At 46.1% G+C, this 25085-nt stretch overlaps 1 protein-coding gene across 2 annotated transcripts in view; it reads left to right on the forward strand.

The window, feature by feature from the left end:
• HPS3 (HPS3 biogenesis of lysosomal organelles complex 2 subunit 1) overlaps nucleotides 1–25085 on the forward strand; it is a 113858-nt gene that overhangs the window by 79329 nt on the left and 9444 nt on the right. For both annotated transcript variants that reach the window (XM_063915954.1, XM_063915955.1), the window contains 4 exons: nucleotides 1984–2172; nucleotides 2901–3005; nucleotides 11242–11448; nucleotides 20504–20594. In XM_063915954.1, the coding sequence (XP_063772024.1) occupies nucleotides 1984–2172; nucleotides 2901–3005; nucleotides 11242–11448; nucleotides 20504–20594 (592 nt within the window). The remainder of the gene's footprint in view (nucleotides 1–1983; nucleotides 2173–2900; nucleotides 3006–11241; nucleotides 11449–20503; nucleotides 20595–25085) is intronic.

The raw sequence follows: 25085 nt of genomic DNA on the forward strand, positions 1-25085 counted from the left end.
GAGTTTTTCACAATTTTTATCATTTTTGTGTCCTTTTTCATACTTTACGATCTACATGGACTACTAATGGGAACGGTAACCTTACCCGAAAGTTGGCTAGCGGCCGCGGTGCACTAATTGGGGTTCCCCGTCACTGTACGAAGAAAACTACACCAAAAACAGTAAAAAAAAAAAACATGTCGACCTTGCACATGTCGACCTAACGACCCTGTTGACCTAGACACCCTGTCGACCCAGTGCGTGTTGACCTAATGTGTGTCGACCCAACGACCCATAGCCCCCAGGATAACAGACTAGATATTGCTGAACAGAACTGAAATCATAGCCGGAACATGGAAACTCATATAGAGGATTGCAAAAGTCCTAGGCAGAATTTACTCGGCAATGTAGTTTCAGAATCTTGCAACTGGTGATATAAACAACCATATAAAAGTCCAGAGTGTAGACAGTGCTGAAAGATGATTGACACAATTCTGAATTCAACGAATAGAGTCCAGATTAATACCGTCACAAGTATGAAAACATGCCAGGACATCCAGATAGCAAGGCAGTGCTGGGGCAGAATACAGAGAGGCACTGAAGTTACAATAATGAAGATGATCAGATGCTCTTACACTTTAGCAGAGTTGCAGGGAGCCAAAGACCAGAATCTGTAAACAGACAGACGATGTCCTGGAACTGGTAGTTTGTTGCAAGGGCTGTATAATCACAGGTTAGTGGACTCAGGAAAAGCAGGAGGCACGGACTAAATCTTGCACAGGGAAACCACAGCGTTGCAGTCATAGAGGTAGACTTAATGAACTGGGGGTATGGGTCGTTGGGTTGACTCAACATAGGTCGATAGTCATTAGGTCGACATGGGCATTAGATCGACATGTACTAGGTCGGCAGGTGAAAAGGTCGACATGAGTTTTTGGACTTTTTTTGTTGTCGTTTTCTTCGTAAAGTGACGGGGAACCCCAAATAGTGCACCATGTCCGCTCGCATGCTTTGGGCAAGGTACCTCGCTCCGCTATCGCTGCGCTTGGCACAGGTTACCATTCCCAATTGTAGTCCATGTGGATCGTAAAGTATGAAAAAGTCCAAAAAGTGAAAAAAAATTGAAAAACTCATGACGACCTTTTGACCTAGTACATGTTGACTTAACGCACATATCTACCTTCAGTGGTCGGCCTAATGACTGTCGACCTAAGTTGTGTTGACCTAACAACCGTATCCCTGAACAGGCATAGGAGTGCTTGTGAGCAGAGGATAAATAGCAGCTTCCCAGGTGCAAACCACAGCTGCACATAACCAGGTAATCAACCCCGCAAGGTCACAGAGTGGAAACTGCTAGACAAATCAGGAGGCAGAAAGGAGATATGGCACGGATCATGACATCAGCAGAACAGATATGTAAGGCAGCCACATGGTCTTCCATTAACACATTCATTAGACATTATGCCATGGACACCTTTGCCTCTCATGACGCTGAATTCGGGCGAAGGATTCTCCTGTCCAGTCAGGAGTGTCCCCACCACTAAATTGGGAAATCCCAATGTTATCCTGTGGATAACCTGTGGACCCTGCCGGAGAAATATACGTTATGGTAAGAACTTACCGTTGATAAAGGTATTTCTCCTAAGTCCACAGGATCCACAGGGATCCCACCCTGACGCACCTGATTTGAAGATCCTTTTACTCACTAACCTCTTCCTTCTTTTACGGAAGGGTGTGTATGTGTGTTCCTCTCGCCTGATTAGGGCTATCTATGATGCTCCTGCCTTGTGCTTTGGAATACAACTGATTTGCCTGAGCCAGGAGGCGGGGATATATGGACGGGCCCCTTGCATGCTGGGAGGCTGAAAAGCTTTGACCGATTGGTGCAAATCCGCTGTCGCTTCATCATATCCCAGTGTTTCTTAGGAGAAATACCGTTATCAACGGTAAGTTCTTACCATAACGTATATTTCAATTTGTATTTCCTTTGGTGTTTTCCTCTAGGTTTTATGTGAGAAAACTGATGAAGATGTTCCACAAATACTTGTAGATTTTTGGGAGGCTCGTCTCACCTCATATCCCCCAGAGTCTGTTCTACAAGACATACTGTTTAAACTTACATCTCACTATGTGTGCAGAATATGCAAACCACAGCATGTGTGTGTGACATCCTTAAAGTCCCCAGAAGATCTGGTAATTTCATTTTCCTGTCCATATTTTTACATACATATTTATTTATTTATTACATACTTGAAATACCATTCATTGTACACTTTTATTATTTCAGTTATGAAACATGAGTGATGCTAGTAAAAAAAATCCAAAAAAAATCTGTCTGTCTGTAAATGTGAAGGCCCTCACTGACTGACTGACTGACTGACTGATCACTAATTCCCTTACTCCCCGATATGTTAGGAAGCTGAAACTTAACATAGGTATTCTTCAGGTGGGAAATAGGAAAACTGCATAATTAGAATTTTAAGAAACCTCCTCTAAGGAGATGAAAAGGGGGTTGACATAATGACTTTCATCACTGATGCATGGCTTGCGTTGTGTGAACGATAATGCCAAAGCGGAGAATCTGATCAAAATTTTGATTACCACTTCCAGTGTGTGTAGAATTTAATAGACTACATAAACGGTTCATATCCGCTACAGGTGCTCCTCGGGTAACCCCAAGAACCATGGATCAATGTTTACTTACACTAAGACGTCTCAAATTTACAGATCCTATAGAGTTACCAAATTTTTAACACTCATGTATATTTACTAACGTGAAAATCCGAAACGCTTGTGCGAAGATTTAATAGGTTATTCCGTGTTCATCTATAAAATTAGTGTAGTACAGTATAGGAAATATGTTGCTCCCTGCTGTACATTTATGGGTATTACATTTGGTCATTAAACGCCTCTACTTGCAGAGTAATTCCTGCAGTCATTTTGGAGTAATCAGCCCTTGGATAACAAAGATGGTATCTTCAGAATCCATATGCTGCCTCCGCTGTGGAGACTTGATGAAGCTACAGGTATGTTTCATTTAATTAAAGGGAGGAGGGGCAGGGTTTGGACTTCAAACATATGAGGTACTGCCTTGCTAAGACTTATATTGACACACGGGAAAAAAAAGAAAATGCAGGTGCACATTCTAAGCACTAAGAACACTGGTAGTTGTAAATTTTAGGAATTGCTCTCACAAATTACACTTTGTTACCCTGATTGTACTCCGGCTACTGGAGGGGCTGCCTTTGTAATCTGTAAATGTTAAAACTCTTGAAAACTGAACACTGAGGAGGAGGTAATTTTCATTTCATAAAGTGTCCGCTCCGCAATGCAAAACCAGGTTTTGGGGCACGTTCATAGAAATGTTCTCAACTCCAGTGTGCAAGTACCACCAACAGGTCATGTTTTGCGGATTTCTTTAATCATGCACAAGTAATTTACTCTGTTTGGCTTGGTCAGTTATTGGTCCACCTGCACAGACAAAATCCTTAAAACATGACCTATTGGGAAAAATCTTGAGGTTGAGAACACCTGCACCTTTTGCACAGTAGCTTAATATCCTATAGACCTTGACATTTTTTCCTACATTGCCAGCCTGAGATATTTAGTGCTAAAATAAGTACAATTTTGAAAAACCACCATTTTTAAAGTTTTATAATGAAAATGTTATGTACATCTCAGATTTTTTGTTTTTTTTCACAACAATGTACTATAAATATGTACCACCCACAAAAAAAGCCTAATATTTCTTTCCAAGTGGAGATACAGTAGGGGCATCCTGAAAAGTCAGAATTTTGCAAATATTTTGTTCTGGCTGAGACCTCTTATTCAGTCTCTAAAGAGTGAGATAAGGTTATCAATGTGTGGACCAGAATTGTAGTCTAAGTCCGCCAAGATCAGTGGTGTTTGTCCCAAGGTCTGCCACCTCCCAGTCATGAGATATTTGCATTTGCGTAATACCTGTAAACACTAAAACAATGTCTGCTATGATTTAAACATGGCTGCCATTCCTAAAGGCATTGTACACATTATGCGATATCGCATGTGATACGGCTGATATGGTATGATCGTATACGATATTGTGTAATGTGTACACACGATATTGCATGCGATGCTTTCTCTCGAGGGTCGTTTCCTGCTTCGCACGTCCTGACATGCGATATCGAGACATGGACCTGCTCCCCCGCCCCCGTCGCAGCCGATATCGACAAGTGTGTATGCGGGACCGCATCGCAGATGCTGTTGCATCATATGCACATCGTTCTGATGTGTACGCAGCCTAAAAGTAAGCATGTAAAGGGAAAATATTGGTGGTTTATTGGTGAACTATCGACTTATAGGAGTGATAACTGGGAAAAAGATAATGAACATTTTTTTTGGATCATTTGAGATAGTTTAACGCCCCCTTGTAGCATGGGGCTGGTGTAAATTGTAATGATGACTGTTGTGGCGGCTTGCAGAGATCAATGGGTGGCACTGGTTTGTACTTGCACATGCACAAACCCCTGCTGTAGTTGAAGGGATACTGGAGGTCGTGGGCTGCGTTTTTTGCTGTCCTGCGTTCAGATAGTCGCCGCCTACAGGGGGAGTGTATTTTCGCTGTGCGATCCTATGTGTACGCCGAGTTGCCAAAATTCTTTTTCTGCAGTGTGTGCGCTACCCAGGACTTACTCCTCCAGTGCGATAGATGCAGACTGTTGTCACACACCCTCCCTGAAAACGCTTGGACACGCCTGCGTTTTTCCGGACACTCCTTGTAAACGCTCAGTTGCCACCCACAAACGTCCTCTTCCTGTCAATCACCTTGTGAACGCCCATGCATTCGGATTCATCGCACCATCCCGTCGATGACCGGCAATCCCCGTTGTTGTTGTCTGATGCGCGTGCGCATTGTGGTGCATGCGCTGTTATATGATCGCCCGCTGTGCGATCAGATCTAAATGACCCTCACTGACCTTATTGCATTAGCATAAAGTAGTAAAACAGGCTTCTGTGGCTGCCCGCAAATACAACCACTCTACGTGCGACTGAAATCAGCCCTTTGCTTTTTTTGGTATCATTGATAGTCTCAAAGGAAACTTCAACCAAAGCTGCACAGCTGCTAACAGGTCAGATTTCTCATACGTTCTAGAGGATGCTGGGGATGCTTCAAGAACCATGGGGTATAGACGGGCTCCGCAGGAGACATGGGCACACTTTAAGACTTTGAATGGGTGTGAACTGGCTCCTCCCTCTATGCCCCTCCTCCAGACTCCAGTTTAGATTCTGTGCCCAGTGAGACTGGTCTCACACACAGGGGAGCTCTACTGAGTTTCTCTGAAAAGACTTTGTTAGGTTTATTATTTTCAGGGAGACCGGCTGGCAACAGGCTCCCTGCATCGTGGGACTGAGGGGAGAGAAGCAAACCTACTTCTGTGAGTTTCAAGGCGCTGCTTCTTAGGCTACTGGACAGCATTAGCTCCAGAGCAGGCATTCCCAACCGCGGTCCTCAAGGCACACCAACAGTGCAAGTTTTAGTGATATCCAGGCTTCAGCACAGATGGTTAAATCAAAATAACTGAGGTACTAATTAAGTCACCTGTGCTGAAGCCTGGATATCACTAAAACCTGCACTGTTGGTGTGCCTTGAGGACCGAGGTTGGGAAACAGTGCTCCAGAGGGTCTGATCGCTAGGTACGCCTAGATGTTCGTTCCCGGAGCCGGCCGTCACACCCCTTGCAAAGCCAGAAGTCAGAAGCCGGGTGAGTAGAAGATCAGAAGACTTCAGTGACGGCAGAAGATTTCAGTGACGGCTTTGAGGTACCGCGCAGCGGCCGCACTGCGCGCCATGCTCCCACGTACAAAGTGGCACTGCAGGGTGCAGGGCGCAGGGGGGGCGCCTTGGGCAGCATAAAACCTCATAAGCAACTGGCATAAAGAGTATACAGTGCCTGGGCACTAAATACAGACCCCCGCCAGTATAAATATATAAAAATAAGCGGGACTGAAGCGCGCCATTAAGGGGGCGTGGCTTAGCCCTCACAGCTCTAACCAGCGCCATTTTCTCCTCACAGAGACACTGGTCCTTCCAAAACACTGCTGTACAGATCAGAGTGAAAAACTAGCGGGGGCACAGTTGTTTGGAGCAATATGAGTTAAACATAAAAGCACACTATATCATGAGCGCTGTGGAAATGAGCTGGTAAACTCCTTCTGTGTTTCCATGACAGAATGTACTGGGGTCTATCTCTTATAGCCAGTTGAATGTCGCTGGGTGTTTGGTACACATGTGTTGGCATATCTGAGGCTGAGTGCTCTGCCACAAAGAGAATGACTATGTCGGCGCTGTCGACTCCTAATAGTACTTGGTACATGTAAATTAATGTCAACATGTCAGTAGAGATATATTTTTCCCAAGAGAAAACTATATGGGAGACACAGACGTGGGGGGTGCCCCTGTCGGCACCAACAATATCTGACTGGGTGGATATTGACATGATAATGTGATGCATATCAGAAAGAGCTATATGTATATGTATGTATGGTAAAGTTACATAGGTCTGTGGCACGATCACAGAGGCGATAATATTTATGGAGGGAGTCCTATTCATAGAATTGATTTCTCTCAGACGATCGCAAAAATGTTATTTTGCCCAGTTACTACTCCCTGAGATCGACTCGAATAATGTTTCTTATGTCGACCATAATGTTTCCTGATCAGATCCACAAAATCGGCATTCAGTACCTGTTCATACACATTGGAACGTATTAACCTGCTGTTCCGGACAAAAGGATATATGTATACGTATTAGATATATAGATATAGGTGTGTATAGGTGCATTTGAAGGTATATATATATATATATATGTGTGTATATATATATATATATATATATATAATGAATGCTGAGGTAAAGTTAGTCCTTCTCATGGATAGAATAAAGTGAGAGTCACCCCTGTTCAGCACAGGACTCTGTCACAAGGGATCGTATGCAGGAAGATATGTAATACTCTAATTATGTGTCCGCATGTACGTTGATTATACTAGCATTGCATGCACATGGAGGAGTAGTTGTATGCAGGGTGCTCCTGAAGTTGAGTCATGTCTATATCATTGCAGCATACTGCCGTGCGACTACAAGGGATATAGGACTCTTGGGTTCGCGGGCCACTTCCATGGCGGTCTAGACTAGGAAGACGACGTGGATTCACCAATGGAATGCTGAGGCTGACTCCGAGAAGTACTGGAGTATATTCCCTATGAAGGTAAAACCTGGTTTGGGGATGGCTTTATTAAGTTGATCTCGGCAGTTACCACTGGTAAGTCTACCTTCTTGACCTATGTTCCCTCACAACGGTTGGTGACGCATTTGTGTAGGATGCAGTCATTTCGACCAAATGGATACAGTTTTCTCTTTCTTTGCAGGTAGAGGAAGGTGAAAAGGTAAGAGGTCAGCTGCCTTTTCAAGTTCGCAGAAGCAGAAATCATCCTCTGTTTCTACCACATCCACCGCATGTCGCTGGGTCTATCTTGCGGGAGCCCACACCGGTGGGACCACGTCTGATACTCTTCAGTCAGTCCTGGAATGGACATGGACCAGTGAGTTTAAGAACAGAGTCCCAAGGGGGACATACTGGAGTTTCCAGACGATTCCCCTCACTGATTTTTCAAATAGACCTTACCGATTCTCCTCTGGATGGGGAGGTAGTATGCGACGCCATACAGGAGTTGGGTCAGGATCAGGTCATTGTCCTGCTGTCCCGGTCACAAAAAAAAAAAAAAGGAAAAAGCTGTTATTCAAGCTTTTTCGTCCTTCTGAGGCCGGACGGCTCAGTCAGAACAACCTCAAAAATTTCTACTTAAGAAGTTGAACTACAAGATGGAATCTCTCAGGGCAGGTATCTCCAATCTGTAAAAGGAGAAAGAGGGACTAAGTACGGTTTCTTCCGCATTAGGCTTACCTAGGTTTGCTATTCAGGATTGTCATTGCCAATTCACCGGAGTGATGGCGGTATGATGGTTTTCCTTCAATAGTAAGAGTCATTATTATTCTGTACTGGGACGCTCTCCTGAGTACGGCGAGGTAAAGAAACAAGTGGTGCAAAATGTTGTTTTCTCCCTGACAGTTCTTCAACAAAGTGGTTGGCTCCTGACCTTGCCAGAATCACTGTTGATCCCAACGACGCTGTTGTCAGAGTTGGGAATAATGTTAAATACAGAACTGTTGAGAGTTTGTTTCTTCCAGTGGAAAGAGCTCTGAGGATCCAGAGTCGGATCGGATCTGCAACAGTGTCAATCCATCAATACGTTCCGTTGATGAAGAAGATGGTTGTGGTCTACGAGGCCATTCAGTGAGCAGGTTAAATGCCAGAGTGGTTTTAGCGGGACCAGTTGGACATGTGGTCCGAGTCTCACCTGCACATGCACCGGAAAATAATCCTATCTTCCAGGACCAGAATCTCTCTCCTGTGGTGGCTGCACAGTTCTCACCTCCTAGAGGGACGAAGGTTCGGGATCCAGGATTGGATCCTGGTGTCCATGGATGCAAGTCTCCGAGGCTGGGGAGCAGTCTTTCAGGGGGAAGAATTTCCAGGGAAAATGGTCAAGCCAGGAAGCTTGTCTGCAATAAACATTCTGGAATTGAGGGCTATTTACAACGGCCTTCTGCAAGTGGAACGTCTTCTTCACGATCTGCCCGTCTTAATTCAGCCGGACAACTTAACAGCAGTGGCGTACGTAAACCGCCAGGGTGGAATGAAGAGCAGAGTGGCAATGGCAGAAGCCACAAAAGTTTTCCGCTAGGCAGAAAGACATGTAAGCGCTCTGTCAGCGGTCTTCATTCCGGGTGTAGACAACTGGGAACCAGATTTCCTCAGCAGACAAGATCTCCATCCAGGAGAGTGGGGTCTTCATCAAGAGGTCTTTGCAGAAGTGACAAGTCGTTGGGGAATTCCTCAAATATACATGCTGTCGTCTCGCCTCAACAAGAAACTTCAGAGATATTGTTCCAGGTCGAGGGACCCCCAAGCAATAGCGGTGGACGCCCTGGTGACACCGTGGATGTTTCAGTCGGTCTATGTGTTCCCTCCACTTCCACTCATTCCGAAGGTGATAAAGATCATAAGAAGAACAAGGGTTCATGCAATCCTCATTGTTCCGGACTGGCCGAGGAAGGCTTGGTATCCAGATCTTCAAGAATTACTCATAGAAGATCCCTGGCCTTTTCCTCTACGAGAGGACCTGTTACAGCAAGGACCGTGCGTGTATCAAGACTTACCGTGGCTGCGTTTGACGGCATGGAGGTTGAACGCCAAATCCTAGCCCGAAAGAGTATTCCCAGTGAAGTCATTCCCACACTGCTTCAGGCTAGAAAAGAAGTAACGGCGAAGCTTTACCACCATTTTTGGAGAAAATATGTGTCTTGGTGTGAATCCAAGAAGGCTCCTACGGAAGAATTTCACCTGGGTCGTTTGCTCTATTTTTTGCAAGCAGGGTGGATGCGGGCCTAAGGTTAGGCTCCATTAAAGTACAAATTTCGGCCTTATCTATTTTCTTTCAGAAAGAATTGGCCTTCCTTTCAGAAGTTCAGACCTTCGGGAAGGGCATGCTGCACATCCAACCTCCCTTTGTGCCCCCAGTGGCACCATGGGATCTTAATGTGGTGTTGCAGTTCCTGCAATCTCATTGGTTTGAACCTTTGCGTAAGGTAAAGTTAAAATTCCTTACTTGGAAAGTGGTCATGCTGTTGGCCTTGGCGTCCGCAAGGCGGGTGTCTGAATTGGCGGCTTAGTCTCACAAAAGCCCCTATTTAATCTTCCATGCAGATAGAGCGGAGTTGAGAACTCGTCAGCAATTTCTGCCAAAAGTGGTTTCATCGTTTCACGTAAACCAGCCTATTGTGATGCCAGTGGCTACTGACGCCTTGGCAGAATCGAAGTCTCTCGATGTGGTCAGAGCTTTCAAAATCTATGTCGCCAGAACGGCTAAGATTAGGAAAACAGAGGCTCTGTTTGTCCGGTGGGCTCCCAACAAGATTGGGGCTCCTGCTTCTAAGCAGACTATTGCACGCTGGATCTGTAATACGATTCAGCAGGCTCATTCTATGGCAGGATTGTCGTTACCGAAATCGGTGAAAGCCCATTCTACCAGACAGGTGGGCTCATCCTGGGCGGCTACCCGAGGGGTCTCGGCATTGCCGAGCTGCTACTTGGTCGGGATCAAACACCTTTGCGAAGTTTTACAAGTTTGATACCCTGGCTGATGAGGACCTCTTGTTTAGTCAATCGGTGCTGCAGAGTCATCCGCACTCTCCCGCCCGTTCTGGAGCTTTGGTATAAACCCCATGGTTCTTGAAGCATCCTCTAGGACGTATGAGAAAATAGGATTTTAAATACCTACTGGTAAATCCTTTTCTCTTAGTCCATAGAGGATGCTGGGCGCCCGTCCCAGTGCGTACTGTATCTGCAGTTATTGGGTATGTTTACACACATGGTGTGTTGCGTTTAAGTCAGCCTGTTGCTGGCGATATTCATGCCATGCCATGGCATGCGTTATGCTGTTATTGGTTGTGTTTACACACACAGGTTGTGTTACGCTTTATGTCAGCGTATTGCTGCATATTCTCCATGCCGTCGGCTGGTTTTCTATTGAATGCCACGTTCTGCGGCATACTGGAGGTGTGAGCTGGTAAAATGCTCACCGTGGTTTAACAATAAATTCTTTCCTCGAAATGTCCGTCTCCCTGGGCACAGTTACTTAAACTGGAGTCTGGAGGAGGGGCATAGAGGGAGGAGCCAGTTCACACCCATTAAAAGTCTTAAAGTGTGCCCATGTCTCCTGCGGAGCCCGTCTATACCCCATGGTTCTTGAAGAATCCCCAGCATCCTCTACGGACTAAGAGAAAAGGATTTACCGGTAGGTATTAAAATCTTATTTTTCCAGCTTTCCACTATGACAGCAGGCATATTGCAAAGTAGTGATTTATACAGTTGCATGTTTAATTGCTATAGCACATAAACTGTTGGCTGAAGAAAGATAATGTCAGTATGTGTTCTCTACATATCATTGGCAAACTCAGTGGAGTTCATTAGTATTTTTTTAACTATTATTATTATTAATAATGATGATAATACTAATAATAATAATAATCTTTTTTTTACTGTGTGTCCAATTTTACTACAAAAATAAACCTTGCTTCATGATTGTAGCTTTGTATTGTTTGCTTCATTTTTACAATTAAAAGGTCTAACAATATTGTGTTGCTGCTTTATGTTTTGCTGTAGTCCCTTCTCTGTGGACCTTCTTTGGAAATAGCATCTTTTCTTCCATTTTTGAACTTCATACCAGAAGATAAAAACTCATTTTTGAGCATCCACATTATATGTGCAACACGCCTCCTGAATTATGAGGTCTCTATAGAGAAACTCCTGGAACACTGCCCTGAAGCTGTTACATTGTATGCAAGACATGAGCTAAAAGATGGAAGCCAGGTAACCACTAAATTAAACTGAAACAAAAGTATTTTATTTGAAAACGTATGTTTCTCTAGCATCCATAAGGGATATTGGGGAATTAGTACGATTGGTATAGATGGGGTCCAAAGGAGCCGGTGCACTTTAAATTTCTTCAACTGGGTGTGACAAAACGCAGGGGCGGCATGCGGGACCCTCCCCGGGGAGGACCCGCTACAGCCCCCCTGTGTACACTGGTAGTGGAAACTAACACTTCTGTGATGTTTTTCCACTTATATGGAGACTTTTCTAGTATAAATATCTATGAAGCTCTGGCACCATTACAGGGGCGGAGCTTCCTCAGAGCTGGGCCAGCCTCATTTTGGCGCCTTCCTCTGCTTACAGCTGCAGCAGCAGGCACACACAGCTCCTCCAGACACTCAGGACACGCAGGAAAACTGGTGCAGGGGTGTAGCAAAGGGTGAGAGCTGCTATTGTACACAATCTGTGTCCTGAAAAGGACAAAAACTCTGGTGTTACACCATGATATAACAGCTTGCAGTCTCACTGGGGCTGTTTAACTTGGGTGTGCTGTTCCCTTCTCTCTGTCTTCCTCTCACATACAGTAAGGGCAGGCTTGCTATTATATTACTTGTCTGTGTGTATGTGTGCATAAGTGTTGTTTACTGTAAACATGGTAAAACACCAATAATGCAGTGTATGTCACACCAGATTCTCTCCCTCTACATCTGGTTCCATATCATGTTAACAATGCAGTCAGTCCTCACAACCCAGTGAGGGGAGGGGGGTGGTCAAGAGCCTTCCTGGTTAGGTGCCATAAAATCCATGATGTCAGATATGTCCTCTCAGCTCACTGCTAATACTCGAAAAACTTAACAACTGCAGCAGGCTGTTGCAGACCTAGCTGCAAGGGCAGATGTTCCACAGCCTCCCCTCTCTAGATCAGGACCTGCTTTACTCTCAGACTCTGATAAGGAGATACAGGAGGAGGGGGAGGAGTTGGATCTTGTTACTGGGGATTCCCCTTCTGCACAGGGTATTGAGCCCCTCATTCTTGCTATACGGGACGTGTTAAAACTCCCTCTAGAGGACGCTGCAGCACAGCAGTCGTTTTTCTTAACACAGAACAAACTCAGTGTCACTTTCCCTGTTTCTGGAGAGCTGGATGACATGTTTAATTTAGCCTGGAAAAATCCAGATAAAAAATACCAAATGACAAAATGCTTTTTACACACTTTCCCATTTGCTCCTGAAGGCAGGAAACTCTGGAAAGTACCCCCGGCTGTAGATGTATCAGTCTCTCGCCTATCTCAAAAGGCGGTACTGCCGGCTCCGGGCTCCTTTACCATAAAGGACCCTGGATATAGAAAAATAGAGACTACACTGAAGTCTATTTACACAGCGGCGGGTATATCACGTAGCGGGTTGCTGGATGATGCATGCCATTCATACGTGGGCTTCTCAAATTCAAGAGGGCCTCTCGGGGGACATGTCCCTGGTCACTACAGTGACTCTCCTAAAACACATTCAAGACACTGCACGCGTCCTGTGTGACTCTCTCAAGGAGATAGGCAATATTAATGCTAGGACCACTACTATGGCAGTGTCGGCATGCAGAGCTTTGTGGTTGCGTCAGTGGATAGCGGACGCGTAGTCCAAGCGCAGTGTAGAGTCTCTTCCTTTTTCAGGGGATTGGCTCTTCGGGGTTGAATTGGATACGTGGATTTCTAAAGTTACTGCGGGGAAATCCACGTTTCTCCCCTCTGGGGCCCCGCCGGCTAGACGTTCCTACCTGGGGCCGTCTGCCCGGTCCTTTCGGTCTAACAGATTTAGATCTAGGGCCAGAGGTGCCTCAAATGCGGCTAGAGGCACCAGAGGTAAGACAGAAAAACAGCAACCGCAGGTTCTCAGGAACAGAGCACCAGTTCAGCTTCCACTAAGGCCTCAGCATGACGGTGCACACCCACCCCGAGGGGATCTCGAGGTGGGAGCTTGGCTGCATCTTAATCCGTATCTGGGAAAGCTCATGCAAGGATACCTGGGTAAAGGACCTCATTTCTCAGGGCTACAAGCTGGAGTTCGACAGCGCTCCTCCCCAACGATTTTTCAAATCAAGCTTACCAGCTTTGGAGGATACACGAGTTACGCTGCAACAGGCCATCCTAAAGTTGGCCCAGTCCCAAGTCGTTGTTCCAGTGCCACTACAACAACAGGGAAAGAGTTACTACTCCAACCTGTTCGTGGTACCGAAACCGGACGGTTCGGTAAAGCCCATTCTGAATCTAAAATCCTTGAACCCTTACCTAAAGATTTTCAAGTTTAAGATGGAATCCTTGCGAGCGGTGATTGCGGGTCTGGAAGAACAGGAGTTCATGGTCTCGGATATAAAGGACGCCTATCTCCATATTCCGATTTGGCCGACTCACCAGGCTTACCTACGGTTTGCCCTGCTGAACGCTCACTACCAGTTCCAGGCGCTACCTTTCGGCCTGTCCACAGCTCCGAGGGTTTTCATGAAGTTGATGGCGGAGATGATCTTCCAACTCCGGGTCCAGGGGGTCAATATTGTCCCTTATCTGGATGATCTCTTGATAAAAGTGAGATCCAGGGAGCTTATATTGCTCCATATAGACTGCACTATTCAGCTTCTGTCACTCCATGGGTGGATCCTCAATTTACAGAAGTCCCACCTGGAGCCAACACGGCGGCTCCTGTTCCTGGGAATGTCACTGGATACTGTGAAAGTGTTCCTCCCAGAGGAAAAAGCGAGAACACTCCAGGAGATGGTCTGAATGGTTCCCCGGCCTACTCTAATATACATCCATCCTTGCATAGGATTGTTGGGAAAGATAGTAGCCTCATACGAGGCGATCCAGTACGGAAGGTTCCATGCCAGAACATTTCAATTGGATCTCCTGAGCAAGTGGTCCGGCTCACATCTTCAGATGCACCGGATAATACGGCTGTCACCTCGGGCCAGGATTTCCCTCCTGTGGTGGCTACAGTCTTCAAACCTACTGGAAGGTCGATGTTTCGGGATTCAGGATTGGATCCTCCTCACGACAGATACGAGTCTGAGAGGATGGGGAGCTGTTACCCAAGGGGCTCATTTTCAGGGCAGGTGGTCAGCCCACTAAGCCCTACTTCCAATCAACATTCTGAAGCTTCGGGTGATCTACAGTGCTCTGCTTCAGGCCTTTCCTCTTCTCAAGGATCACACAATCCAGGTTCAGTCGGACAAAACCACGGCGGTGGCTTACATAAATCAACAAGAAGGGACAAAAAGCAGGGCCTGCATGCGAGAAGTGTCAAAGATACTCCTCTGGGCAGAACGAAATGCAAGCGCAATCTCTGCAATCTTCATTCCGGGAGTGGACATCTGGGAAGCGGACTTCCTGATTCGTCACGATCTCCACCTGGGAGAGTGGGGGCTTCACCATCAGGTGTTTCAGCTGATCATCGACCGGTGGGGCTGCCCACAAATAGACATGATGGCTTCTCGATTCAACAAGAAGCTTCACTGGTATTGCTCACGAACCAGGGGCCCTTTAGGCGAGGGCAGCGGATGCACTGATGTCGCCTTGGCCTTACCGGCTGGTCTACCTGTTTCCTCCGATTCCATTGATCCCAAGGGTGCTAAAGCGAATCAGGAATCAAAGAGTCCAGGCAATTCTGATTGCCCCGCATTGGCCTCGGAGGACGTGGTACGCGGATCTTCTGGACATGTCTGTAAAAGACTCTTGGCCTCGGCCAATGAGAAGAGATCTTCAACAAGGGCCGTTCGTCTACCCGGACTTACGGTGACTTAGGCCCTCATTCCGAGTTGTTCGCTCGCAAGCTGCTTTTAGCAGCTTTGCACACGCTAAGCCGCCGCCTACTGGGAGTGAATCTTAGCTTATCAAAATTGCTAACGAAAGATTAGCAGAATTGCGAATAGACACTTCTTAGCAGTTTCTGAGTAGCTCCAGACTTACTCGGCATCTGCGATCAGTTCAGTGCTTGTCGTTCCTGGTTTTTCCCAGAAACGGTAGCGTTTTTTCGCTCACACCCATAAAACGGCCTGTTTCCGCCCAGAAACACCCACTTCCTGTCAATCACATTACGATCACCAGAACGAAGAAAAAAACTCGTAATGCCGTGAGTAAAATACCTAACTGCATAGCAAATTTACTTGGTGCAGTCGCACTGCGGACATTGCTTACCTTCTTGCAAGGGGTTCTCCACATACAACCTCCTTTTGTGCCGCCCACGGCACCCTGGGGTTTGAATGTAGCGTTGGAATTTCTACAATCCTCCTGGTTTGAACCTCTGATGACGGTAGAAGACAAGTACCTCACGTGGAAGACGGTGATGTTACTGGCCCTGGCTTCTGCTAGGCGTGTCTCAGAATTGGGGGCCTTATCATGTAAAAGTCCCTACTTGGTCTTTTACGAGAACAGAACAGAGCGGAGCTCAGGACTAGGCAGCAGTTCCTGCTGAAGGTTGTCTCCGCGTTCCACTTAAATCAACCTATTATGGTTCTGTCAGTTTCTGGCACTTTTGCTCCTCCGGAGGCATTGGATACTGTGCGAGCATTGAAGAGCTATATCAAGAGAACAGCTCGGATCAGAAAGACTGATTCCTTATTTGTGCTCTATGATGCACAGAAAAAGGGTTGCCCTGCTTCTAAGCAGTCCATTGCTCATTGGCTTAGGCTTAATAACCAACAGGCCTATGTGTCGGCAGCTTTACCCATTCCACAGTCTCTGAAGGCCCACACTACGAGATCAGTGGGGTCTTCCTGGGCGGTTGCCCATGGAGTCTCGGCCTTGATACTATGCAAGCTGCTACCTGGTCGGGGAAGAACACCTTTGTGAAGTTCTACAAGTTTGATACCCTGGCAAAAGAGTATACCCAGTTTGGGCAGGCGGTGCTGCAGACGTTTCCGCACATTCCCGCCTGTTCTGGAAGCTTTGGCCCACACTACGAGATCAGTGGGGTCTTCCTGGGCGGTTGCCCATGGAGTCTCGGCCTTGATACTATGCGAGCTGCTACCTGGTCGGGGAAGAACACCTTTGTGAAGTTCTACAAGTTTGATACCCTGGCAAAAGAGTATACCCAGTTTGGGCAGGCGGTGCTGCAGACGTCTCCGCACATTCCCGCCTGTTCTGGAAGCTTTGGGACGTACAGATCATTCTAATTCCCCAATATCCCTTATGGATGCTAGAGAAAATATGATTTTAATTACCTACCGGCAAATCCTTTTCTCGTAGTCCATAAGGGATATTGGGCGCCCGCCTCAGTACGTTGACTTTTCTGCAGGTTTTCTCTGATAAGGTTACCTGTTCAGCTGTTGCTGTTTGGTTACCAGCTGTTGTTGGTTGTTTTTATGTTATTGGTGTGCTGGTGTGTGAATCTCACCACTCGTTATGTTCCTTCTCTCAAGTATGTCCATTCTTCTTCGGGCACTATTTTACCTGTAACTGCCTGTGAGAGGGGGCATAGAGGGAAGGAGCCAGCACACCCAGTTGAAGAAATTTAAAGTGTATCGGCTCCTTTGGACCCCGTCTATACCCATCGTACTAATTCCCCAATATCCCTTATGGACTAAGAGAAAAGGATTTACTGGTAGGTAATTAATAACCTATTTTTATCGGGTTACTAAAACCATAACATGCTGCCACGATAGATACAGTATTCATTTCAATTCTTACAGTCTCATGTGTAATAGGAATAAAAGTAGTAATCAAAGGTGTATATGAAGCAGTTACCAAAGAAATTCAAAACCATGTATAAGTGTCAGCAGGGCCGGGTCCAGGCCTTCTAGCACCCTGTGGGACCATAGACGCTCAAGTACAATGACTATCCAATGGGACTGTAACTTGATTTATCAGTCTCTACCACAGATTTTTCAGGTAATAAATTCGGGGTTTGGAGCTGTTGTAGTAAACTGACATTCTCAGAATGTTGATGGGTCCATCATGGCTTCTCAAAGATAGAATCTGTTCACTGTGTCTGGCTTTTACTGTATGGCAACTGCAGCCATTGGGGGTAATTCCAAGTTGATCGCAGCAGGAATTTGGTTAGCAGTTGGGCAAAACCATGTGCACTGCAGGGGAGGCAGATATAACATGTGCAGAGAGAGTTACATTTGGGTGTGGTGTGTTCAATCTGCAATCTAAATTGCAGTGTAAAAATAAAGCAGCCAGTATTTACCCTGCACAGAAACAAAATAACCCACCAAAATCTAACTCTCTCTGCACATGTTATATCTGCCTCCCCTGCAGTGCACATGGTTTTGCCCAACTGCTAAAAAATTTCCTGCTGCGATCAACTTGGAATTACCCCCATTATCCTTATGGAAAAGGGTTATCCAACAAAGTAGCTGTGACGATGCTCAGAGCTAGAAAGCCTGTTTCAGCAATTAATGAACATTTCTTAGGAAGACCTGTGTTCATGGTTTAAAATGTATGGAAGCCTGCCTGCTACTACTCCTTTCCAGTTAGCCCTGTTGCTCCTGTTTTTGCAGGTTCGTTCCTATAATGGATTAAAACAGAGTTCCTTCTATTTTATGCACCATGTTTTCTTCAAGAAGGGGTGGCACTATTACCGGATGTGCAAGCTTCTGTGTAGGACATGGCGCGGTTGTGATGACTATACTGTCCACCACTAACAGGCCCTGTCTTATGTCTTCCTATCTGTTTTATTCATAAGGATAGAATTGTTTTCCAGACAAAAAAACTACAGCTGAGCTAACACTACACGATCTGTTGTGCAGTCATTGTACATGCGAGCACACTGCATGACCATCATGTAATGTGTACACATGACACAAGTCATCATTTGCAGAATTGTGTGGTCACATTTTCCCATCTGATGTTTTACAGTTCCGATGGTTAGATGCCATGTACACATGTACAATGCGGTGCACTTACATAACATGTAAATGATATATCATGTCATCGTAAAGCGGATTGTGTTGAATGCACTCGAGTACAATATATAAATGCATTGTATAGCTCAGCTATGAGATCAGCGAATCGTTACAGTGTGTACCCAGCTTAGACGCTACCTAGTTGAGAAGATGAACTCCAATCTGGACATTGTTATACTGGCACTATGTCAGAATCAGTGATAGATTTTACCTACTTCAGCCCACCCAGTACGCCACCTCAGTGATTGCACTGGCAGAGTCTTCCCATTGCAAGAGCAAACTGCTAATAACAGCCGGACAGGCATTCCCAGGGGGAGCTGACTTTTCCCACTGGAACTGCCAATACGGACTACGATAGCAGATAGTGCTTCCCATCACACCATCCCTACCAGGCTTGTTAATTTGTGCATATGCACAGGATTGCGAGCCCGCACATATCTCCCGAGCTGTACCAGTAAGGAGCTGGCGCTGGTCAGAATCGTTCTACAAGGGAAGAGATGGTGTTTGGGCAATGAAGATTTGTCACAATGACATTAGCGTTTAGGGAAAACTGGCCTATTTGTTCTCTATGATGCGTCCATACAGAGGGCTGCTAGATGGATCCCACGTACATGAGCAGCGTGGAGCTTCTGCTGAGCAGCTGTCTTCAAGCCACATAGTCCTAGGTGCATGCCCTTACACAATCTGAAAAGATGAAGTTGACCGTTTTGCCAGGAAGAAGCTAGTTTGCAGATCTACAAGCATGCCCCCCTTAAAGGGCAGCTTGGGGGACATCACAAATTTTATGAAGGAAAACAATGTGATTTTTATACTTGCAATAAATCCTTTTATTTCTAAGCATCCACCCATTTATTCTCTTGTCCTTCTGTTAAAAGTTTATCCATTAAATGTTTTGGAACACTAAAATAAGAGACATTGGGGGTAATTTCAAGTTGATCGCAGCAGGAAAATTTTTTAGCAGTTGGGCAAAACCATGTGCACTGCAGGGGAGGCAGATATAACATGTGCAGAAAGAGTTAGATTTGGGTGGGTTATTTTGTTTCTGTGCAGGGTAAATACTGGCTGCTTCATTTTTACACTGCAAATTAGATTGCAGATTGAACACACCACACCCAAATCTAACTCTCTCTGCACATGTTATATCTGCCTCCCCTGCAGTTCACATGGGTTTGCCCAACTGCTAAACAAATTCCTGCTGCGATCAACTTGGAATTACCCCCATTAAGAGTTCTTGCAATTGACTGAATACAAAATTACAGTGATAACTAATCTTGTTAAAAACCCTTAGGCTATGACTAAATCCCAACTTCATAGCCTCTCTATTTAAAATGTAATGCAAATTTCTAGACCTCTAACTTTAGACAAGTAAACAAGTGATGTACATAGGGGTATGTCACTAGCGCTCCGTGTAGTTTTTGGTAGCGGCTGGGTACTCGATATACCCAGTCTCACTGGAAATACAGAGATATGAAAAGGATGGGGCAGGGGGATGGGGGGGGGGTTATTGTGTGAAGTACTCACCTACCATACAGCACACCATATTAGGTGAGCACTGGACACATCACCCCACCTCCTTCCCCTTTTATTTTTCTTTCAAGAAAACATCAAGAAAAAGAAAAAAAAATAAGTGCCTACCTAAACAATTACACTTCTCCTGTAAAAACTGTACTACTTGGAGTGATCTTTACACGGGAGTTTCTGATTCTAGATTTTTTCTTTTTAAACTCTTCACGTACAAATAATTTGCAAGCATCAGCCATAGACCATTTACCATAACAATATAAAACATAGTGCAGTGTGCAAAGAGAAGCGGTGAGGTGGTTAGCAGATCATTTTCAATTCTAAATTTGCCATCTAATGTGCTACATTTTGGGGTGGCCATACACCACATCCCGCCCCACACACACCTTTTTTTTTCTTCCTAGTGTCACAATCACTTGGAGTTGCTGGTAACTGTCCCTTACTACGGTCAAAGTTTATGTCTGTGGAGTAATGATATATGTAGATATTATATGCTAAACTTAAGGGTAAATAGTTTATACAATCTTGAATGATGGTTTATTAATGCTGTATAGCAGAATCATTTGTTAGCCCACGGTATAATCTTGTGGCATTCAATTAATGAAAAACATTTCATAACAATGTTTTCTATCGGTGCAGACTCTGTGGTGGAACAAGTTGCTACCTGAACTATGCAATCGTATTCGAGGAAATGAAAACGCAAATGAAGTATTTATCTCATCTCTAAAAGGTAGGGGACATGATTATAGGGCAATCTTCAGCGGAGGATTTAAACTTAGGATTCTAAAATAAAGCAGTCTGTAATGGTACAGGATGTAGGATATAAAGCTCACCTTTATTCTCAGACCCATTTATCTATTGTACAGTATCTGGGCTATAGATCCACCATGACAAGGTCAACATGGTCAAAATGTTGACAAGGACAACAGGTCAACAGTGCTTATGGTTGACAGTTACAAAAGGTCGACATGTGCAAATGGTCGAGACAGATTTAATTATTTTGTTTTGCGTCCTAGAGTATACTGAGGTTCTATTTAGTACCATGGGGTATAGACGGGTACACTAGGAGCCATGGGCACTTTAAGAATTTGATAGTATGGGCTGGCTCCTCCCTCTATGCCCCTCCTACCAGACTCTGTTTAGAAAATGTGCCCGGAGGAGCCGGTCACACTTATGGAAGCTCCTGAAGAGTTTTCTGCATTTATATTTCTGTTTGTTATTTTCAGGCAGGGCTGGATGGCACCAGCCTGACTGCTTCATGGGACTTAGAGGGGGGGGAACGGCCCAACCTCTCTCAGGGTTAATGGTCCCGTTCCCTGCTGACAGGACACTAGCTCCTGAGGGAACTATTTGCAAATCCCACCACGGTGAGCGTACGTTCCCGCAGCACACCGCCACCCCTAACAGAGCCAGAAGAAAGAAGAGTGGTAAGTACTGAGCCAGCGTCCAAGTTAGCGGGTCGTCAGCCATTATGGCGGCACGAGGTTATGGAGACGCACGGCTTCTCACCGGGGATTGGGTCTCCAGACTCAGTACACAACTGCATCTCAGTACACCGTACACAGTACCCACACTGGCAAACAAAGCCTTAAAACGGTTCTCTTTCCATTTTAAGCACAAATTACCTCAGCCAGTATAAAAAAAAAGCGAGAAGACCGCGCGCCATTGAAGGGGCGAGGCTTCACTATGAGAGTATCCAGCAGCTCACCGGCACCATTTTCTCCGGCAGGGTCCACAGGTTATCCACAGGATAACATTGGGATATGCTGGAGCGACAGCGGATTGGCACCAAACGATCACAAGCTTTTTGGCCTCCCAGGATGCACCGGGCTTGTCCATATAATCCCGCCCACCGACTCAGTCAAATCAGTTTTTTGTTTGGTAGGAGCCGGACCATGGTCACAGGGCTGCTGTGTTTTGGCAGCCCTGAGCTTTATTTCATTTATTTTTATAGTCTTACTATGTTTTGAGTGATCTTTCCTAACAGCATCTTACATGCATATTGGAAAGAGTCGCTCCAACAACTCTCCGCCAGGTCGCAACACCGCTTACCACGGTACAAGTGCTGTCTCGACGGGCGTCTGTGTTGGATGTTACTAGCAGGTCCAGCAGACGTTACCAGGCTGTGGCCGGAGCACGGGGTGAAGGTAAGGCATCGGTTCCGCTTAGAAGGGGAATATGGACACAGCCGCACTGTTTTGGGAGGAGACTACCAAATAGTAGCTGGCGCGCCACCACCACTGGGGCTCTAGCGCTAGGCTTTAGGGATCATAAGGCGCCAGGATTAGTTTGAGGCTGTGATCCCTAGGGTTGATGTCAGTAGTGGGGAGTCAGACGCTCTCCTGGTCGCCGTTTCCCCCAGTTCATGACCAGTTTCCGTGTGTCTCCCGCCATGAACTGATTGCCTCACTTCCGTCTCAGAAGCTACCACGAGGGGACTCAGTCGCAGCATAGGCCGCTGCGCCTGTATACACTAAGGTTTACCGCTAAGAGACTGGGTCGCAGACATGAGCGTCTGCATGCACTAACGTTCACTGAGCATCTGTGTCTACTAAAAGTTACTGGAGCGGCAGTGTACACTAGTAGCGTCTGGATCCACTCAGCGGTTGCTAAACGCGCAGCTCCCCCGGTGTGACTCCAAATTACCTCAGCTTGGCATTAGCAATAAGGGCGCGGTGTGCTGGCTACAAATACCTCTGTGTCTCCCTGGAAGGGCCCTTTGTTGGGTTAACTGTGTTTTTTAACCTTAGCTGTGTGTGTGCTGTCACATTTACAATATGTCAGGCAAAGAGTGTGTTTCATGTACGGCAGAGTGTTCCTCTTCCCCAAGGTGCTCACTACTATGTACTCAGTGTAGTGCACCTTCTCAGGATAGCGGGGCAAAATCAGCGTGGCTGGTTTACATTACAGGAATGATTTCCAATATTTCTAATAAATTGTCCTGCAATGAGAAAGAGACGCAATACTTAAGACAGTCTTTGGATGAGATTATGAACAGAGACTCAGTTCCCAAACCAGCGTCTCAGTCCCCTACCATTTGTCCACAAAAGCGAACTCTGGCCCATGTCATGCAGTCTGACTCTGACTCTGAAGGTCAGACATGGAGGAGGGGGAGGGGGATACAGAAGGGAGGGATGCTGCTCTGTTACAGGGAATACCAACTCTTATAGAAACTTTCAGAGACGTCCTTCAAATTCCTGATAAGGTGACAGAGGAGTGTGAGGACTCTTATTTTAATGTAAAAAGGAAGCCCTCAGTCACTTTTCCTGGGTCAAAGGAATTGAATTCCCTGTTTGAAAAACCACGGGTTAATCCTTATAGGAAATTTCAAGTCCCTAAAAGGTTACTCTAATCTTTTCCTTGTCCTCCTGAGGATAGGAAAAAATGGGAACATCCACCGATAGTGGATGCATCAGTGTCCTGGCTGTCACGGAAAATAGTAAATCCTGTCCAGGTGCAGCCTCCCTAAAAGATACAGCTGATCGTAGAGTGAGACTACACTCAAATCCTTGTACACAGCTGCTGGGGTGGCCCAGAGACCCACTATTGCATGTGCGTGGATCACAAAAGCCATTGCTAAATGGTTAGGTAACCTAACTGAGGGGTTAGATTCCTTACCTAGGGGGGAGATTGTTTTACTCCTGTAATATACACAGGACTCTGCGAACTTCATGGTGGAAGCCATAAAAGAGATAGGCTTGCTTAATGCACGCACCACTGCTATGGCGGTTACAGCACGCAGGGGCTTGTGGCTACGCCAGTGGACTGCTGATGCAGACTTCAGGAAGGGCGTGGAAGGTCTACCATTCACAGGAGAGGCCTTATTTGGAGACCAACTAGACAAATGGATCTCAAAAGCTACTGCGGGTAAGTCTACATATCTTCCTTCCGCAGTTCCCCCAGCCAGGAAAGCTTACTCAGCTTCAAATTTACAATACTTTCGGACTGCCAAGTTTAAGGGCAAATCCAGAGGTGCTTTTACAGCCACCAGAGGCGCAAGAGGTAGACCACGCAAACCAGCAACTGCCAGTTCTCAGGAACAGAGCTCAGGCTCTACTTCCTCAAAACTGGCAGGTGGGGAGCCCGGCTAAAATTCTTCAGTCACATCTGGACAAGTTCGTGCCAGGATCCCTGGGTCATATATCTTATTTCCCAGGGCTACAGACTGGAGTTCCAAGAGCTACCACCTAACAGATTCTTCATATCAGGTTTACCAGTTTCAACAGAGGCAAGTATAACTTTACAGGATGCCGTTCAAAAACTGGTACTCAGGTCATTGTCCCAGTTACACCTCATCAGCAAAACAGGGGGTACTATTCCAGCTTGTTTGTAGTACCGAAACTGGACGGTTCGGTAAGGCCGATTCTGAACCTCAAGTCGTTGAACCCGTACTTACGAGTGTTCAAATTCAAGATGGAGTCTCTGAGAGCGGTGATCTCCAGCCTGGAGGAGGGGGAATTCCTAGTGTCTCTGGATATCAAGGATGCATACCTTCACATTTCGATCTGGCCGCCTCATCAGGCTTATCTACGGTTTGCACTGCAGGACTGTCACTACCAGTTCTAGGCCCTGCCATTTGGTCTCTCCACGGCACTGAGGGTGTTTACCAAGGTGATGGCAGAGATGATGTTTCTACTACGCAAACAGGGAGTGAACATAATTCTGTACCTGGACGATCTTCTGACCAGGATCCACGGGTGGCTTCTGAACCTTTTGAAATCTCACCTAGAGCCGACACGGCGGCTTCCATTCCTGGGAATGATACTGGACACGGAGACGCAGAAGGTGTTCCTTCCGTTGGAAAAGGCATTAGTAATCCAGTCAATGGTTCGGGATGTCCTGATGCCCACCCGGATATCGGTGCATCCATGCATTGCCTTCTAGGGAAAATGGTGGCATCTTACAAGGCGCTTCAACATGGAAGGTTTCACGGAAGACCCTTCCAGCTCGATCTGTTGGACAAATGGTCCAGATCGCATCTTCGCATGCACCAGAGGATTCGTCTGTCACCAAAAGCCAGGATCTCCCTTCTGTGGTGGCAACAGACTTCTCACCTCATCGAGGGTCGGAGGATCGGTATTCAGAATTGATTTCTGCTAACCACAGACGCAAGCCTCAGAGGTTGGGGAGCAGTCACCCAGGGGGTGCAGTTTCAAGTCAGGAAGTCATCCTTCCAATCAACATTCTGGAACTCAGGGCCATATACAACGCCATTCAGCAG

Source organism: Pseudophryne corroboree, chromosome 4 (genome assembly GCF_028390025.1).
Source record: "Pseudophryne corroboree isolate aPseCor3 chromosome 4, aPseCor3.hap2, whole genome shotgun sequence".
In the NCBI taxonomy this organism is placed as follows: Eukaryota; Metazoa; Chordata; class Amphibia; order Anura; family Myobatrachidae; genus Pseudophryne; species Pseudophryne corroboree.